Source organism: Carcharhinus amblyrhynchos, chromosome 8, assembly GCF_965287045.1.
Source record: "Carcharhinus amblyrhynchos chromosome 8, sCarAmb.v2.hapA, whole genome shotgun sequence".
Taxonomy (NCBI): Eukaryota; Metazoa; Chordata; class Chondrichthyes; order Carcharhiniformes; family Carcharhinidae; genus Carcharhinus; species Carcharhinus amblyrhynchos.
The window spans coordinates 114,274,009-114,293,745 of NC_137331.1; the positions used below are offsets into that span (position 1 = coordinate 114,274,009).

The 19,737-nt window shown below is 44.6% G+C and overlaps 1 protein-coding gene across 1 annotated transcript in view; it reads left to right on the plus strand.

The window, feature by feature from the left end:
- Positions 1–6,072: 6,072 nt before the first annotated feature.
- Positions 6,073–19,737, plus strand: part of LOC145346845 (guanine nucleotide-binding protein G(s) subunit alpha) — a 360,141-nt gene continuing 346,476 nt past the window's right edge. The window contains exon 1 of the mRNA XM_080194671.1: positions 6,073–6,707. Coding sequence (XP_080050797.1) covers positions 6,335–6,707 — 373 coding nt within the window. The 5' untranslated portion in view covers positions 6,073–6,334. The remainder of the gene's footprint in view (positions 6,708–19,737) is intronic.

The window sequence follows — 19,737 nt, forward strand, 5'->3', positions numbered from 1 at the left end:
TTTGGATGTTGCCATTTAACTGCATCTGCCTCTTGCTGGCGTTGTTGAGCTATTTGTACGTAAGTAGCAAGCACCTTTGGCTTGGCCGAAAATGTTGATGGCAAAATCTGGTCCAATACTTTACTCCTGTTTGCTGTATAGTTTAATGATATGGAGATGCTGGCGTTGGGCTGGGGAAAATGCAATAAGAAGTCTTACAACGTCAGGTTAAAGTCCAACAGGTTTATTTGATAGCATAAGCCACTAGCTTTTGGAGCGCTGTCCCTTCGTCAGGTAAGTGGGAGCTCTGATCACAAACAGGGCATATAAAGACACAAATTCAATTTACAAAATAATGACTGGAATGCGAGTCTTTACAGGTAATCAAGTCTTAAAGGTACAGACAATGCGAATGGAGAGAGGGTTAAGCACATGTTAAAGAGATGTGTATTGTCTCCAACCAGGACAGTTAGTGAGATTTTGCAAGCCCAGTCAAGTCGTGGGGTTACACATAGTGTGACATGAACCCAAGATCCTGGTTGAGGCTGTCCTTATGTGTGTGTGGAACTTGGCTATCAGTCTTTATCAGCGACTTTATCAGGTTGAAGAGGAACTTCTTCACTCAAAGGGTGGTGAATCTCTGGAATTCTCTGCCCATTGAAGTGGTGGAGGCTACCTCGCTAAATATATTTAAGTCACGGGTGGATAGGTTTTTGACAGACAATGGAATTAAGGGTTATGGGGAGAGAGCAGGAAAGTGCAACTGATCCACTTCAGATCAGCCATGATCTTATTGAATGGCGGGGCAGGCTCCAAGGACTAGATGGCCTGCTCCTGCTCCTACTTCTTATGTTCTTATGACTCTGCACTGTTGGAGAATGCTAGCCGAATGCTTATGACCGCTGAAGTGTTCCTCAACAGGAAGAGAACACTCCTGCCTGGTGATTGTCAAGTGATGTTCGTTCATCTGCTGTTGTAGCTTCTGCAAGGTCTCCCCAATGTACTATCCTGCAGCGTATCAACATTAGACAACTTTGGCTGAGTAGCAAGTCTATGTACCGTGAATCTGGTGGATGATGTTCTCACATGAGATGATGGCATCCATGTCGATGATCCGGCATGTCTTGCAGAAGTTGATGTGGCAGGGTTGTGCGGTGTCATGATCGCTGTTCTCCTAAAGGCTGGTTGTTTGAAGGCAAAACGTGGGGGTGTGGGATGGCCTTGGCGAGATGTTTGTCTTCATCAGTGACATGTTGAAGGCTCTGGAGAAGATGGTATAGCTTCTCCACACCGGGGAGGTACTGGACAACGAAGGGTACTCTGTCCACCATGTTCCGTGTTTGTCTTCTGAGGAGGTCGGTGCAGTTTTTCACTCTGGTCGTCGGAACTGTTGATCAATAAGTCGAGCGCCATACCCTGTTCTTATGAGGGCATCTTTCAGCATCTGGAGGTGTCTGTTGCAATCCACCTCATCTGAGCAGATCCTGTTTATATGGAGGGCTTGTCCATAGGGGACGGCTCCTTTAACGTGTTTAGGGTGGAAGCTGGAGAAGTGGAGCATCATGAGGTTATCCGTGGTCTTGCGGCACAGCGAAGTGCTGAGGTGACCGTCCTTGACGGAGATGCGTGTGTCCAAGAATGCAATCAATTCCGGAGAGTAATCCATGGTGAGTCTGACAGTGGGATGGAATTTGTCAATGTCATCATATAGTTGTTTCAGTGATTGTTCACCATGAGTCCAAAGGAAGAAAATGTCATCGACGTGTCTAGTGTACAGCATTGGTTGAAGGTCCTGTGCGGTGAAGAGATCTTGTTCGAACCTGTGCATGAAGATGTTGGCATATTGAGGTGCGAATTTGGACCCCATGGTTATTCTGTGTGTCTGGATGAAGAACTGTTGTTGAAGGTGAAGACATTGTGGTCCAGAATGAAACAGATGAGTTATAAAGTTGCATCTGGAGATAGGCAGTTGTTGGCGTTGATTACTAACGCACTTGCAGCAATGCCATCGTCATGGGGGACGCTGGTGTAAAGTGCTGAGACATCTATTGTGACGAGGACTTCTCCTGGTTCAACTGCTACATGTGTGCTGAGTTTTTGTAGGAAGTCCATAGTGTTGCAACAAAAGCTGGGGGTTCTTTGGACAATGGGTTTCAGGATGTCCTCAACTGTCCCGTCATATCGGACAATGGGACCCTGTGCAAGAACCTCTCCGGCTACATCAAGTGTGTTGACCTTATGTATCTTCGGGAGGCAGTAGAGATCTCCAATGCGGGGAATACATGGGATGAGAGCATGGAGGGTGCTCCGAAGATTTGGATCAAAGGTCTTGATCAGCCTGTTGAGTTGATGGGTGAGTTCTTCGGTCGGATCTGCGGGTAACTGTCTGTAGTGTTCCTTGTTGTTTGGTTGTCGGTACACTTCTTTGCAGTAATCTGTTCTGTTCAGTATGATGATGGCCCATTCTTTGTCTGCTAGTTTGATGACAATGTTGCGGTTGGTGTTGAGAGCGCAGATGGCGTTGCGTTGTGCTTGGGTGAAGTTTGGGGCTGTCTTCTGAGTGTGTCTCACAACCCCAAACAGACCATTGTCCGTAGCAAACTACCCAGCCTTCAGGAGAACAGTGACCACGACACCAAACAACTCTGCCACAGCAATCTCTGCAAGACATGCCGTATCATCAACACGGATGCCATCATTTCATGTGAGAACACCATCCACCAGGTGCAACTCGGCCAACGTTGTCTACCTGATACGCTGCAAGAAAGATGTTCCAAGGCATGGTATGTTTGGGAGACAATGCAGACGCTACGACAACAGATGAATGAACACCGTTCAACAATCACCAGGCAAGTGTTCTCTTCCTGTTGAGGAACACTCCAGTGGTCACGAGCATTCGGCTAGCATTCTCCAAGGTGGCCTTCACGACACACGACAGTGCAGAGTCACTGATAGAGACTGATAGCCAAGTTCCACACACATGAGGACGGCCTCAACCGGAATCTTGGGTTCATGTCACATTATCTGTAACCTCCACAACTTGACTGGGCTTGCAAAATCTCAGTAACTGTCCTGTCTGGAGACAATACATATCTCTTGTCCTGGCTGGAGACAATATACATTTCTTTAACCTGTGCTTAAACCTTTCTCCACTCACATTGTCTATACCTTTAAGACTTGATTATCTGTAAAGACTCACATTCGAACCATTATTTTGTAAATTGAGTTTGTGTCTTTATATGCCCTGTTTGTGATCAGAGCTCCCACTCACCTGATAAAGGGGCAGCACTCCAAAAGCTAGTGGCTTGTGCTACCAAATAAACCTGTTGGACTTTAACCTGGTGTTGTGAGACTTCTTACTGTGTATAGTTTAATACATGGCAAACACAAAACGAGCCACATAATGCCTTTAACAATGCCATGCTTTTTTTTCAACTTGTGTAACCTCAACTAATAAAACAACGTTCACTTTTTACAAAGCAGAGCTGAGGCAAGACAGTTAAACAATTTGAATCTTCTTTGCATAGTTCATAAATTATGAGCACACACCACGTGCAATTGATGCAATGTCAGCATTCACATTTATTTAACCTCTTGAACGAAGGATCTGCAAAATTCTTGCTTGCTCTTCAAAGTACCAAGGTGAAATTCCAAAATATCTCCCACCTTCCCTTAACCTTACAGTAACTACTAACTTTGACATATTGGAACCATTCAGTTGTGTAGCAGCTGTGGAGAGAGACAGATTTCATGTTCCAGATTGCTGACCTTTCCTCAACATTGAGTTACCTTTGGCTGACTTGTATGGTGTTACTTTTACATAAAGTTTATGCGCGGTTGTTAGCACTGTTGCCTCACAGCGCCAGGGGGCAAGTTTGATTCCCGGCTTGGGTCACTGTCTGTGTGGCATTTGCACGTTCTCCCCGTGTCTGCGTGGTTTTCCTCCGGGTGCTCTGGTTTCCACCCACAGTCCAAAGACATGCTGGTAAGGTGCATTGGCCATGCTAAATTCTCTCTCAGTGTATCTGAATAGGCGCCGTAGTGTGGCATCTTGGGGATTTTCACAGTAACTTTATTGCAGTGTTAATGTAAGCCTACTTGTGACTAATAAGAACATAAGAAATAGGAGCAGGAGTAGCCCATCTAGCCCTTTGAGCCTGCCCCGCCATTCAATAAGATCATGGCTGATCTGAAGTGGATCAGTTCCACTTTCCCGCTTTCTCCCCATAACCCTTAATTCCCCTGTCTATCAGAAACCTATCCACCCGTGTCTTAAATATATTTAGCGAGGTAGCCTCCACCACTTCAACGGGCAGAGAATTCCAGAGATTCACCACCCTTTGAGTGAAGAAGTTCCTTCTCAACTCCGATCTAAACTGGCCCTGCCCCCCCCTTATCTTGAGGCTGTGCCCTCTAGTCCTGCCATCTTTTCTAAGCGGGAAGAATCTCTCTACCTCTACCCTATCCATCCCCTTCATTGTCTTATACGTCTCTATATGATCCCCCCCTCATCCTTTTAAACTCCAACGAGTACAGACGCAATCTATTTAGTCTCTCTAATAAATAAACTTATAAGTAGGCTTACATTAACACTGCAGTGAAGTTACTGTGAAAATCCCCTAGTTGCCACACTCTGTTGCCTGTTCAGATACACTGAGGAAGAATTTAGCAAAGCCAATGCACCTAACCAGCACATCTTTCCAACTGTGGGAAGAAACCAGAGCACCAAAGGGGACCTGCACAGACATAAGGAGAATGTGCAGACTCTGCACAGACAGTGATCCAAGCAAGTCCCTGATGCTGGGAGGCAGCAGTGTTAACCACTGTGTCACCCTGCCACCCCATTTACATGGTTCCACTAGCTCAGCAACCATTCTACAAAATATTCCCTCCATATATAGTTAACTTAAAAAAAAGACCCATTGCTAATTGGATATTATTGTATCTTCTGTTTGTAACATGTTCATCAATGCAACATTTTGACCTCAGCTGTGAAAATATTCAATGTATCCACTGCTCTATAGGAGGTTAAAAATAAATTTGTTGTTGCTTGAGGCTTTTTAGGTTTGTGTGTGTGCCGCGGGAGATCTGCTTTTAGCTGTGAGTGGAATGAAGGGAGTTTCACCAACAAGAATTTCATTTATGTTCTCTCGAAATATGCCCTATTGCGAGGGTTCCCCCTCACACCAACTCATTTCCCCTTTTAGCGTGACTATAACAGATTCTGGAGTTATGTTCGGGAGGTTTTCAAATGCCATTTTCCCTTGGAAAAGATAGTAAAAGATCAAAACAGCTGGGGGAAGTGATATCCCTCTGTCAGCCTGGTCTCCTGACAGAAATTGTCTTCCTGACATACTTTAAATGGATATGTGTGTGTATCCTGTTAAAGGCAAAATACTGCAGATGCTGGAATCTGAAACAAAAACGGAAAATGCTGGAGAAACTCAGCAGGTCTGACAGTGGCCGTGGAGAGAGGATAGAGCTAACAGCTGGAAATTTCCCATCCTGCCCACCTTGGGAATTACAGTGAGCGGGATAGAAGATTTGGGTGGACCATATAAAGACCCTTCATCAGAATTATCCAGACTTGAAACATTGGCATGACTCCACGGATGGGTATCATGGTGATTAGCACTGCTGTCTCACAGCACCTGGGACCTGGGTTCGGTTCCCAGCTCAGGTCACTGTCTGTGTGAAGTCTGCATGCTGTCCCTGTGTCTGCGTGGGTTTCCTCCGGGTGCTCCAGTTTCCTCCCACAGTCTGAAAGACGTGCTGGGGTTAGTTAGGTGCATTGGCCCGTGCTAAATTCTCCCGAACAGGCGGCTGGGGTGTGGTGACTAGAGGATTTTCACAGTGCCGTGTGAATGTAAGCTGAGGGGTGACACTGATAAATAAATTTTAGATACTGAGATTTTTTTTTCCAGCATTTTCTGACGGTGTGTGCTGCCCTTGGGGGAAAGCAGGGTGAAAAGTGAACCTCTCAGGAGGTGAGGGGAGGGTGATGGAGAGGAGGTCAGTGAGGAGGGACGTGGAGGATTAAGTGGTGACTGGGTTTGGAGGATTTACGGTAAGGTGGACCACTGGCCACTGGGATCAGGTGATTTACGAGCCTGGAAGGCTGTATCTGGCTGTGCACAATGGAAAATTGGGAATTTTAAAGCGTTCCGTCTCTTCCTGATCTTGTGCTGTGGGGGAAAAGGCTATAGGAGATATAGATCTGCTAGGGAAGGGGGTATCTCCAGCAGCATCTTGCTGCCTGCCTGGCTCTGGGGGACTGGCAGTGCTGAGGATGAGGCGCTGATTCAAGCAGCTTGGAGGCCCTGTGTGTGTGTGGGGTGGGGGGGATCTCTACAACATGGGGATGTGCTACAGCCTGCGACCGCGGCTCTTCAGCGACCCCATCGCGGCGTCAGTGTCCAACCCCAGCCCGGACTCGGAGCTGCCCTCGGCGGCGGCGGCTCCCCCCGCGCCCCCGCCGCGGCTGGAAGCCGGGGACACCGCGGGCACCCTGGGCAGCTCCGAGTGGCAGCAGCCGCAGCAGAACGGCGGAGAGCGGGAGCGGCCGGCCACCAAGAAGAGCCCCGAGAAAGCCACCAAGAACTGGGACAAGCTGCGGCAGGAGGAGAAGGAGGCGGAGAGGGAGGCGAAGAAAGTCAGCAAGTACATCGACAAGATCCTGAAAGAGCAGAAACGCGAGTACAAGCAGACACACCGACTGCTTCTGCTGGGTAAGGAGGTCACTGCATCCCCATCTCTCAGCCAGTGTGTGTGTGTGTGTGTGTTAAAGGGACAGCCTCGCCCACAGAGACAGATGCATTTCAGCATCAACCAATTCCATGTTCAGTCTGCTTTCCATTTTCTGCAACTCCGCTTGCCATGTTCCCCTTCAATTTCAGTAATCGGTGTATTAAAGTTTTGAGACTGACATCTCAACTTTCACCTGCCCAAATGCTTATTTACCAGGTGTAAAATGCATTCAGATGATCGCTGTGTCAATTGAAAGCTGCCAATGCTGGAATTCTGAATGATACTATAGAGAGGTTTGAAGGGGTAACTTAGTAGGGTGGTAGAGGGGGACCAGTAGATGTTTGGATTTTCAAAAGGCTCTTCGTAAGTGGGTAAATGTTCTTGCACAAATTCAGGAATCTTCTGGGAATGGGATTCTTCAGGGAACGGGATTCATTTGGGAACGGGATTCTTCTGTGATTGATCAAAAGGATAGATCTATGATCAAAAGAGTAGGAGCAAACTGGTCATTTTCAAGTTAATTTTGTTTTACTCATGGGAAGGTGTAAGGATCACTATCCAAGTCAGTAATATAAGATTTTGTAACTCAGAGGATCGTGAAACTTAGGAATTCTTCACCCCTGAAGGGCTGGATGTTGAGTATATTCAAGATTTTTAGACTTGTATGGAAATCAAAGGATATGGGGATCGGACAGGTAAAGTAGATTTGTCGTTGAAGATCAGTCATGATGTTGGGTGGTGGGGAAGGCGCAAGGACTATATAACCCAGCCTGCTCCTAATTCATCTGTTCTTACTTTGTATTTCCTGGCCGACGTTCATTTCATTTTTGAACGAGTCTTCATCTGCTTTGCCTCTTGGCTGATTTTCCAAATATGAAGATTAGATGAGTATTGCCACAGGTGTGTCTCCTGGGCCTGAAATATGGAACTACATTCGTACATTTCTAACCTGTTGCAAACATTTCCATTTTGTTACTATCTTTCTCAAAATGATAATTCTTCTCCCTTAGTGACCCTGTGGTACAGTTCATCCATCCCAGGAGAATGGCAAATCAAGGGCTTAAATCAGGAAGTATCAACTTACACAAAATCAACAACTGGAATGTGTATATTTCCTATTTTTTTGTTACTGGCATAGGCAAATTAATCTTGACTGTTTTGGAATTAGAAATGTTAACATGTCAAACATAAGAACTAGGAGCAGGAGTAGGCCATCTCGGCCTTTGAGCCTGCCCCGCCAGTCAATAAGATCATGGCTGATCTGAAAGTGCTTCAGTTCCACTTACCCGCCTGCTCCCCATAACCCTTAATTCCCTTATCGATCAGAAACATGAGTGTGGCTTTAGTGACTGACCTTTTGTGTATTCCCAATGCACAATATGCACAGTTTTACCAAAGCTGGCTCCTCTGGCAAATTTTTTAAAATTACATTTGAAATTATTGTGATTTTTGTTCTGGTATATTTTGTTCTCTTAAAGGTTGAGTCAGGTTTCCACTCAACCATAAAATAAATGTCAACCATGTTCATGTTATTTTTAAGTAATTAAGTACACCAGGTATTTAAATTAAGTTTGTACGTGTGCTTTGAGATTTCAAGTGAAACAATTAAGACCATATTGTTCAAAACATAGTGCAAGATTAAAACAGGTCTGTTTTCTCCTTCCAGAATACTGATTCTACAATCTTTCTGTTACAGTATTTAACCATTTTAGTCATTCCAGCATCTGGGTCTTGCTCTTTATTTTCAGCCACACATTCCAGTTGTTGATTTTGTGTAAGTTGATACTTCCTGATGTAAGCCGTTGATTTGCTATTCTCCTGGGATGGATGAACTGTACCACAGGGTCATTAAGAGAATTGTGAAATAGTCATGGTTGTTTTAAGGAAGACAGTAAAAATGCAAATGTTTCCAACAGGTTAGAAATATACAAGTATAGTTCCATATTTGGAAGCAATAGACCTAGTAGTTTGACCTTCATATCTGGAAAACCGGCCAAATCAATAATGAATGATAGTGTACCAGATCTAACTTCATATCTTTTTTGGGAGATAAACAACTCCAATTGATGTGGCAAACCATATATTATTGTGCACCTAGAATTCCAAATCTGTTGGTAAATTTATCACATGTTCAGCTTACAGACTAATGTCGTTGTGTAGGAAAGTTTTATTTTTAAAGTTTATTTATTTATTAGTGTCACAAGAAGGTTTACATTACCACTGCAATGAAGCTACTGTGAAAATCCCCCAATTCATCACCTGTTCGGGTATAGTGAGGACAAATTTAGCATGGCCAATACATTTAACCTGCGCACCTTTTGGACTATGGGAGGAAACCCAGAAGAAACCCACGCAGACACGATGAGAACGTGCAGGCTCCGCACAGGTAGCGAACCAAGACAGGAATCAAACCCGGATCCATAGCTTTGTGAGACAGCAGTGCTAAGCATTGTACCACTGTACCACCCTTGAACTGATTGTGTGAATTAGTAACTAACTAAAGGAGATGCAGAAGCAGTTTATAAGATGCGTTGCATCCAAGTGAACCGAGGAAATGACTCAGATGCTACTGAGTGCATGTTGTCTCACCTTGTGTTCTAATGTACATAAGCTGTTTGAGTTTGCAATCCTGCAAGGTGGCTAGGTATTCAGATGACACCTAGCAAGTGGGAGACGAGAGTTAAAAGAGGCAACCAAAATCTTAAGAACTTGGCAAGTTTTCATCTCTGTTATAAGTAACAAATGATATTAAGTATATAATTACTAAAAATGAGATGTACATTTGTAATGAGTCGTTCATATCCACAGGGTATCCCAAAGCACTCCACTGGCTGGAGTCACCGTTATATTGTAGGAAATATTACAATAGAATTCACTATAGACAGATACAAAGTACTGTACGTGTTAGAATGAATAAAAAATGCTTGTATTGCATTGGTGAAATATAATGTGTTAACGAGGGTGTTTTAAGATGTGTACCGGAATTTTACCATCTTTCCCGCCCAAGGCATGTGAGATCCCATTGGAGGCTGAGGGAGAATACCGTACTGCCAGCCTTGCCCATCCCAATTCAGGGGCGGGCATGCTGGTAAAATTCCAGCCATGGTAGTTTTATATGACCTGTGAGATGACAGTGAATGGGTCAGCAGGATATTGGATTGGTTGCATTGAGGTGTCCAGTTTCAGCATTGACTGCTATGAGATGGATGATCATTGGAATAGGCCATTTAGGCCAATGTTCCTGTTCTGCCAATTAATTGAGAACTAGCTCCATTTTCCCATCCTTGTTGACTATATACAATATATAGATACTTGTATCTCCGAATGTATCTGTTTCAGTCTCAAATTGCCCCAGGATCTAAATATTTTTGTGAAAGGATGTTGCAAATATCCAGAACCTGTGCATTTCAATGAGAAGTCTTGCTGATTTGATTCAAAAGTATTCCGTTCTCATTTTAAGATTTCACCCTCTTGTTCCAGATTGCCTTATCAAAAGAAATAATTTCTCCACATTTACCCCAAAGAATCCCTTAATAATCTTTAATAACGCAAATAGCTCACTTGTCAATCTTTTCAACTTGAGAATAAACAAACCAAGCCTCTGCAACATACCCGTACAATGTAACCCTTTAAGCCCTAGCTATTGTTCTGTTGAACCTGGACTTTACTCTCCTCAAGGCCAATATATCTCTCCGAGGTTCAACTTCTAAAAGTGACCCCCCCAGGGTTTCCCTAAGGCTCTATACAAAGCCTCGGTTTTGAATTAAGATAAAGGCCAATATTGTATTAGCCCTTCTGCTCAACTTCCTAATCCGTGTAGTATCTTTTAGTAATTTGTGTGCATGTACATCAAAGTCCCTTTGCTTGATTTGATTTATTATTGTCACATATACAGTGACAAGTATTGTTTCTTGTGCACTATACAGACAAAGCATACCATTCATAGAGAAGGTAATGAGAGTGGAGAATGTAGTGTTACAGTCATAGCAGAAATTCAGATTTCTGTATCTTTTCCTCGACAGAAGAAGGTGGAAGAGAGAATGTCCAGGGTGTGTGGGGTCCTAGGTTATGCTGGCTGCTTTTCGAAGGCAACGAGAAATGTGGACAGTCAGTGGATGGGAGGCTGGTTTGTGTGATGGACTGGGCTTTATTCACAACCCTTTGTAGTTTGACAAGGTCCCTCGTGGCAGGCTGATGTAAAAGGTTAAATCTCATGGGATAAAGGGAGAGCTAGCTAGATGGGTGGAGAACTGGCTTGGCCATAGAAGACAGAGGGTAGCAGTGGAGGGGTCTTTTCCAGTTGGAGGTCTGTGACGAGTGGTGTTCCGCAGGGCTCTGTACTGGTTTGTGGTATGTATAAGTGATTTGGAAGAAGATGTAACTGGTGTGATCAGTAAGTTTGCGGACGACACAAAGATGGCTGAACTTGCGAATAGTGATGAACATTGTCAGAGAATAGGGGGGGAGCTAAACAATAAATGGCAGAACCATCAGGAGTATAGACATGTAAAGGGACCTGGGGGTGCAAGTCCACAGATCCCTAAAGGTGGCAGCACAGGTGGAGAGGGTGGTGAAGAAGGCATATGGCATGCTTGTCTTTATTGGAAAGGGCATAGAGTATAAAAGTTGGCGTATGATGTTGCAGCTATAGAGAACATTGGTTAGGCCACATTTGGAATACTGCGTCCAGTTCTGGTCGCCACACTACCAGAAGAATGTGGAGGCTTTGGAGAGAGTACAGAAAAGGTTTACCAGGATGTTGCCTGGTATGGAGGGTCTTAGCTATGAGGAGAGATTGGGCAAACTGGGGTTGTTCTCCCTGGAAAGACGGAGGATGAGGGGTGACCTAATAGAGGTGTATAAAATTATGAAGGGCATAGACAGGGTGAACAGTGGGAAGCTTTTTCCCAGGTCGAAGGGATCACAAGTTCAAGGTGAGCGGGGGCAAGGTTCAACACAGATGTCAGGGGGATGTATTTTACACAGAGTGTGGTGGGGGCCTGGAATGCGCTGCCAAGCAAGGTTGTTGAGGTGGACATGCTGGGATCATTTAAGACTTATCTAGATAGCTACATGAACAGACTGGGCACAGAGGGATACATACGAATGGTCTAATTGGGCGCATGAGCGGCGCAGGCTTGGAGGGCTGAAGGGCCTGTTCCTGTGCTGTATTGTTCTATGTTTTTTCTTGCGGTCTTGGTCAGACCCATACCAAGTTGTTGTACAACCAAAAAGAATGCTTTGTATGGTGCATCTGTAAAAGTTGGTGAGGGTTGTAGCGGACATGCCGAATTTCCCTAATCTTCTGAGAAAGTAGAGGCATTGGTGAGCTTTCTTAAGTATAATGTTGGTATGAGGGGACCAGGACAAGTTGTTGGTGATCTGGATATCTAAGAACCTGAAAGTCTCGACCCTTTCTACTTTGTCCCCATTCTTAACTCTGAAACTCTCATCATGAAACAAATATCCTGATATACCTTATTCAGATCCTTGGTGAATGACTTTACTTCCCCACATTAAACTCCATGTGCCCACTTGTTTAATCTACCTATATCTCTCTGTATCATCTAAGCAACTGGGCCCAGCTGTTAGATATGAGTGTTAGATATTAAACAAATTTTTCTGAATTTCCAAAAGCTCTTGAGGAAACTCAGAACATTCGAAAGGTTCGGAGATTTCAAGGTTACATTTTGAAGCATGCGTATCAGGTATATGCCAGGAAATGTATCTTTATGTGATCAGCAGTTAGAATGGTTTGCCATGCAAGATGCGCTGAGGTTGGAGCATTACATTGGTTTTTGTAGAACTATCTAAATGTTGTAATGAAGAGGTGACTGTATAAGGTCAAATGGACTGAAAAGCAATTGTTATTGAAGCTGAGGCTGTCTGAGATTGTGATTTCTTTGTGGTATGGGGTAGCAGGGTGACAGAGTGATTAGCACTGCTGCTTCAAAGTTCGATTCCTGGCTTGGGTCACTTTCTGTGTGGAGTCTGCACGCTCTTCCCATGTGTGCGTGTGTTTCCTCTGGATGCTCTGGTTTCCTCCCACAATCCAAAAAACGTGCTGGTTAGGTGTATTGGCCATGCTAAATTTGCCCTCGGTGTAACCCGAACAGACGGCGGAGTGTGGCGACTAGGGGATTTTCACAATAACTTCATTGCAGTGTTAATGTAAGCCTACTTGTGACACTAACAAATAAACTATTTACCATGTTAACCCTGGTTGCGAATTGTAATTGCAACCCAAAAGTGCTATCAATGTTTTCCTGTATCTTTTATTTCATTAGAAGGTTGTTTAAATGATTAGGGGAGGGAAGGAATTAAATCCCTTTCATATTGAGTGTTTTTTTTGGCTGACTGATAGCTCGCCTGTGATATTCAACTCAGCTATAGTTTGATGGTAATGTATATGCATGCATATCTGTAAACAGAGGGTTTTGTTAGTACGGAGCTACGAAATCCTCATGTGCAGTCAAGAACATGGAACAATCATGCAGAAGTTACGGAAAAGGTTTATGCTGTGTGTAATGAGGAGGAGATGGAAAAAGTCTGCCTAATCAATATGACTATTTCAATATTCATGTTCTATTTCCATGATGCTGTTGATCACAAGCATCCTTACAAAGGACGTTGCCTCAGTTCAGAAATAATAGGGCCGTAGACTGATTGGAAAATTTGCAAGCATTTAATGGGAGTGCTGTACAAAATTTCTACGTCCTTTACACACCCGCTGTAAGTGAGCACGATGGGTCTCTGAAGCATCTGCTGTTATTGGGCGGCACAGTGGCTAGCACTGCTGCCTCACAGCGTAAGGACCCGGGTTCGCTTCCCGACTTGGGGCACTGTCTGTGCGGAGTTTGCACATTTTCCCCGTATCTGCATGGGTTTCCCCGGGTGCTCCGGTTTCCTCCCACAGTCCTAAGGATGTGCTAGTTAGGTGAATTTGCCATGCCAAATTCTCCCTCAGTGTTCCCAAACGGTTGCTAGAATGTGGCAACTAGGGGATTTTCACAGTGACTTCTTTGTAGTGTTAATGTAAGCCTAGTTATGAGTAGAATCATAGAATTCCTGAAATGCAGAAGGAGGCTATTTGGCCCATTGAGTCTGCAGTGACCACAATCACTGACCCCGATTCACACAACCCCAGATATTTACCCCACTAATCCCCTGACACTAGGGTTAATTTATCATGGCCAATCAACCTAACCTGCATAGATTTGGACTGTGGGAGGAAACCGGAGTCCCCTGAAGAAACTCATGCAGAGTAAATTTAAGTTCATTTATTAGTCAAAAGGAAGGCTTACATTAAGACTGCAGTGAAGTTACTGTGAAAATCCCCTAGTTGCCACACTCTGGCGCCTGTTCAGATCAATGCACCTAGCCAGCGCATCTTTCAGATTGTGGGAGGAATCTGGAGCACCCGGAGGAAACCCATGCAGACATGGGGAGAATGTGCAGACTCCACCCAGATTGTGACCCAAGCCAGGAATTGAACCTGGGTCCTTGGTGCTATGAGACAGGAGTGCTAACCATGACTAATAAATAAATAATAATCAATCTCTGACTAAATAACATCAGTGTCGCTAATTTAAGTGTTCGTGATGCAGGAAAAACCTGGTGATGGTCAACTCAAATTGGTTCTGGATTGACTCATTCTCTCTTCTTGATATAGAAGTTTATTTTCCCTGTGTTTCAGACCTGTGCACAATGGTGGGTTACAGAGTGTCGGGATAACCTCGATCACAGGGCTTTTTGGGTATAGAAAGTGTTCCAAATAAATTGAACAGGCCACTGGCCTCAAGTGGTTAAGTGTAAGATGTGGAGAGTTCTGACCATCTGGAACACAATGTCTGAATTGATAGTGGAATAATTATTTTCAAAATGGTTAATTATTTGAAGGAAAGGACTGTGTGAACTTATGGAGAAAACCATTGAGGTTTGGTGAGAGGGAGGTGGGTTGCAGGGTGGGACTAATTGCCTCTAAGAGCTGGAACTGTCAGGGGATGGATTAAATGGCCTCTTTCTGTAGATTGTGCTCTTCTGGAACCATACCCCATTTCTAGGTTGTAAAAGAGTGGGGAGATTGCCTTTAAAATGCTGATCTAGGGGTTTGAATATGGGATAAAACATGTGTATAATTAGGGGATGTATGACCAAGTGATGCTCTAAAATCTCACTATTCTCCAGCCTTGCTATAGACTGGGAACTCGACTTCGGCTGAAGAGGTATAAAGCAAATGAGGTGGGATAATGACTGCTACTGGAGATCCTGACATATTCCCGTACTGGTGGGTTTCACTGGTGTCTCTGGAGATAGTAGCACTCCCAGTAGCAACACAAACAGTTGCATCGGATACACAAGCTGTCAATGTTTATTGTATCCAGGGGTTAATTCGCTTTCTTTACCCCCATGCTGAACATTGCTGCAGTGTTTTACTTTTGCCAGCTTATATTTATTTGCCTTCCTCAACCATTGAATCAGGAACAGTGGCCAAAAAGTAAACCGTGACTTTAAAACAATCGCTCATGTAAAATCTTATGTACACACTTGTATGTAAGGGCTAGTGCTCTATAAATAGGGCAATTTCCACAGCATTGACATTCAGGTCAGGTAATGTATTACAGAACAACATGAGGAAGTGATTCTGCAATATAAATAAGGCTGCAACATTCCAGCACAATAGTTGACCTGAGGTTGTACATGCTAACTGTCATGAAGCATTAATTAGATAGGAAGAAACTGTTCGCACTCGTAAAAGGATTGAGAACTAGATGCACAGATTTAAAGTGATTTGCAGAAGAAGCAAATGTGATGTGAGAGAAACTTATTTGCACTGCGAGTGATTTGGGTCTGGAATGCACTGACTGGAGGCGTGGTGGAGGCAGGTTCAGTTAAGACATTCAGGAAGGTGATTGTTTCTATCCAAGTAACGTGTAAGGGTAAAGGTAAAGGAAGGGCACTAAATTACGAAGGTGAGCTGGTACAGACACGATGGGCCAAATGGCCTCCTGTGCTGTAAAAATTCTGTGCTTTTAATTATTCTGAAAGCCTCAAAGTTAGCTTGTTATTCTTTGAGAGAAAGTTGAGCAAACATGCTGAACACTGCAGAGGTGAAATCAGTGATCCTTGTGTGATATGTTATCTGAAAGGAAATATGTTTTGGGAACATACGTGCCAGGAACTGATGCTGTTTGTCTTCCCTCTTCAAGTTACTCATTTGTACCTGTGACTGGCAGGAACTTCTGTGTTACAACTGAAGATTGGTCAAGTATCGAAACCATAAGATTGTCTTCAGAGTCCATAGAAGGGGGAGCCAACTGGCCTAACGTTCCCTTCTCCTGTGCTCTCTGTGGCATCTCAATGAGATGAAGCCTGCTGTGTATCCTGTCATTCCAGGAGCACAGCATGTTATCTGAGAATATTATCCGACAATAAACTGGGATTGTTTTCACTAGAAAGATGGGTGCTGAGGGGAGACGTGACAGAGGTTTACAAGATGAGGAGAGGCATACACAGGGTGGACAGTCAGAAGCCTTTTCCCAGGGTGGAAGTGTCGGCTGCAAGAGGGCACAGGTTCATGGTGAGAGGGGGAAAGTTTAAGGGAGATGTGCACACAGAGAATGGCGTGTGCCTGGAACACACTGTCAGAGGAGGCGATGGAAGCAGGCACATTAGCAACATTTAAGAGGCGTCTGGGTGGGTACCTGAATAGGGAGGGAATAAAAGCATAGGACTGAGTAAGGGCAGAATGTTTTTCTTTAGTTCAGTTAGGGCATTGTGATTGGCACAGGCTTGGAGGGCCGAAGGGCCTGTTTCTGTGCTGTACTTTTCTTTGTTCTTGCTTCTCAATATTTCTTGCCTCTATCTGTTCCTTTCCTCATGCAGCATATCAGCAGTGAATAGACTATGTGTCTCTGCAGTTATCATAGCTAGATACTCCAACAATTTACATTATAAAAGCCGGGAAATGGGCTCGGCCCAATATCCCATTCCTGGTTCAGGTTCAGCATCACTCGTTCAGAGTAAATCCCCTTTATGCTTCCTGAGGAACCCCCCCCCGCAGCAGCAGCAGCAGCAGCGAGATAGTTTTCATTCCTCCAGCTATTGTATGATGTTTGAAAGTTTGATCCAGGGTGCTTGGCTTTGTGCTGTGGCCTCACGCCTGCTGTAAATTGCGTTGAAACTGCCCAAACTCATTTTCAAATGGTCCTTTTGCAGGCAATCACCTGGGAGACTTCTTGAGAGATCGGGAACCATGATGCTACCAAGTTTCCTCTGCCACATCCCCATCTCCTGTTTTATTTTTGCTGGGTGGGATTTTCCAGCCCCGCTAGGAAAAATTCTGATTTAAGTATTTAGTAACATCTGTTCAGCGAGCTCCGGACGCTATTGTCTCGGCTGACTTAGCTTTCTGAGCTCGCTGGTGAAGGTTCCCACCAGTGAGGATCGTAGCTGGGACCAGACATGATGGCCCTGCCGGTGAGACCACTGAGATTCCCTGGATGGTTGGTTGGGGGGTGAGGAGTAATGCCCATTGGGCAGTGCCAGTCTGGAACCTTGCCAGTGTCCACCAGGCGTGAGGCAGTGCCAAATGGGTGGGGCCGCAGTGGGCAGGCTTCACAGAGATGGGGCCAAATTTCGGGGGAGGAGGGAGAATGGGGAGGTCAGTAGGTGGAGGGGGGGAGGAACTTTGCAGCAGGTGCTGAGGACTGGTGTTGGGGCCACCAATCGGGAGGCTGGTGATTAGAAGAGGGGTCTTTGGGGGCGGTGGCAATCAGGAGGGGTCTGTGGGGGGGCGGGGGTGATGTTAATGGACCTCCCATATACTGTGTAGGCTTGTAGACAATTGGCAGAATTTTCCCAAAAAATCCGAAATATCAGAGTTTCAGCCTGAAAACTGGAGCTTAGGCTCCTCCTCCTCCTCCTCCTCCTCCTCTTCTCTCTCTCTCTCTCTCTCCCCCCCCCCCATGAAACTTCCGACTGCCAAAATAATTGAACAGAGTGTATAGACATGAGATATCGTAGGATAATACTGCACAAAAAGAGGCCATTCAGCCAATCATCCCTTTGCTGCTTCCTTTGAAAGAACTATTGATATTTTCATTTCATGGGATGTGGATGTCGCTGTTTAGGCCAGTATTTATTCCCTATTCCAAATTATACTTAAGAAGGTGGTGGTGAGCTGCCGTCTTCAAACACTGTAGCACACATGTTGTTAATAATAGAATCCAAGCTGGTTGGTGAAGTCAAAGCCAAGACATAAACTCTCTCACTGAAGAAGAGTTTAATTAACTATGTTTGGCCCCATACCTCTGCTTCCAATACCCGGTGTCCAAGCTGTCCCAATTTGTGACCAAAGTACTTAATTAAACAACACCCATCACCATGTGCATCTTAACAATGTAAGGAATATAATTAACATGTAGTGTCGGTACACCCGCAGCGCTGTTGGGAAGGCATTTCTAGGATTTTGACCCAGTGACAGTGAAGGACTGGTGACATAGTTCCAAGGTGTGGAGATACCAGCGTTGGGTTGGGGTAAGTACAGTAAGAAGTCTCGCAACACCAGGTTAAAAGTCCAACAGGTTTATTTGGTAGAACAAGCCACAAGCTTTTGGAGCACTGCCTCTTCGTCAGGTGAGTGGGAGTTGTGTTCACAAACAGGGCATATAGAGACACAAACTCAATTTACAAGATCATGGTTGGAATGCCAGTCTTTACAGGTAAGCAGGTCTTAAAGGTACGGACAGTGTGAGCGGAGAGAGGATTAAGCACAGGCTAAAAAGATATGTATTGTCTCCAGCCAGGACAGTTAGTGAGATTTTGCAAGTCGTGGGCGTTGTAGATAGTGTGACATGAACCCAAGACCCTCGTTGAGGCCACCCTCATGTGTGCGGAACTTGAGTTCCTTTTGAATCTGCTGCCACCACACTTCTGGGCAATCCACATCATCATAACCCAATGCTCAAACAAAAATCCCATCTCGCCTGTAGTTCCTTAAACAATTACCTTCCAAGTGTATCTCCCTGTTTACCGGGTTGCCAACAGGAACAGCTTCTCTTTTTTTAAATTCATTCGTGGAACATGGGTGTCATTGGCTGGCCAGCATTTATTGCCCATCCCTAGTTGCCCTTGAGAAGGTGGTGGTGAGCTGCCTTCTTGAATCGCTGCAGTCCACGTGCTGTGGGTTGACCCACAATGCTGTTAGGGAGGGAATTCCAGGATTTTGACCCAACAGCTGTGAAGGAATGGTGATATATTTCCAAGTCAGGATGGTGAGTGGCTCGGAGGGGAATTTTACCCAAATCTTTCTTGGTTTAGAACACTATTCCCTATGGAGAACAAGCTGAATTTATCTGGCCTTTCTAAATAACTGAAACCATTTCTCATCCTTGGAACCTTTCTATAAATTCCCTCTGAACCTCTCTAAGGCCTTGATGTCCTTCTTATAATGTGATGCCCAGGATCGATCTGCACTCCAGTTGAGGCCTAGCCATACTATTAATTCATTGCACTTGGACACTGGGCCACTATTTATAAGGCCCAGAGTCCCATATGCTTTTTAAACAACCTTATTGACTTGCTGTGCCACATTCAGAGATTTATATGTATGAACCTGCAGATCTTGCTGTTCCTGAATCATCTTCAGATTTCCAGCTTTTGAAACTTAATTTACTGTTGCACCAACCACCGGCCTGTTTATGGAAAGCTGAATGCAAAAATATTATCCTGATTTTTATTTTTTATTTTGAAGTCAGCAGCATGATATTGCTTTACTTGTATCTGTAAATAAAATGCTACAAAGCTACCTGTGATGAAGGCATGTGTGGCAAATTGTGTTGGTGCCCAGCTGAAGTCGTTTCTTAAAAAAAATTCATGAGATGTGGGCATCACTGGGGCTGGGATGGCATTTATTGCCCATTCCTGAGGGCATTTAAGAGTCAACCACATTGCTGTGGCTCTGGAGTCACATGTAGGCCAGACCAGGTAAGGATGGCAGATTTCCTTCCC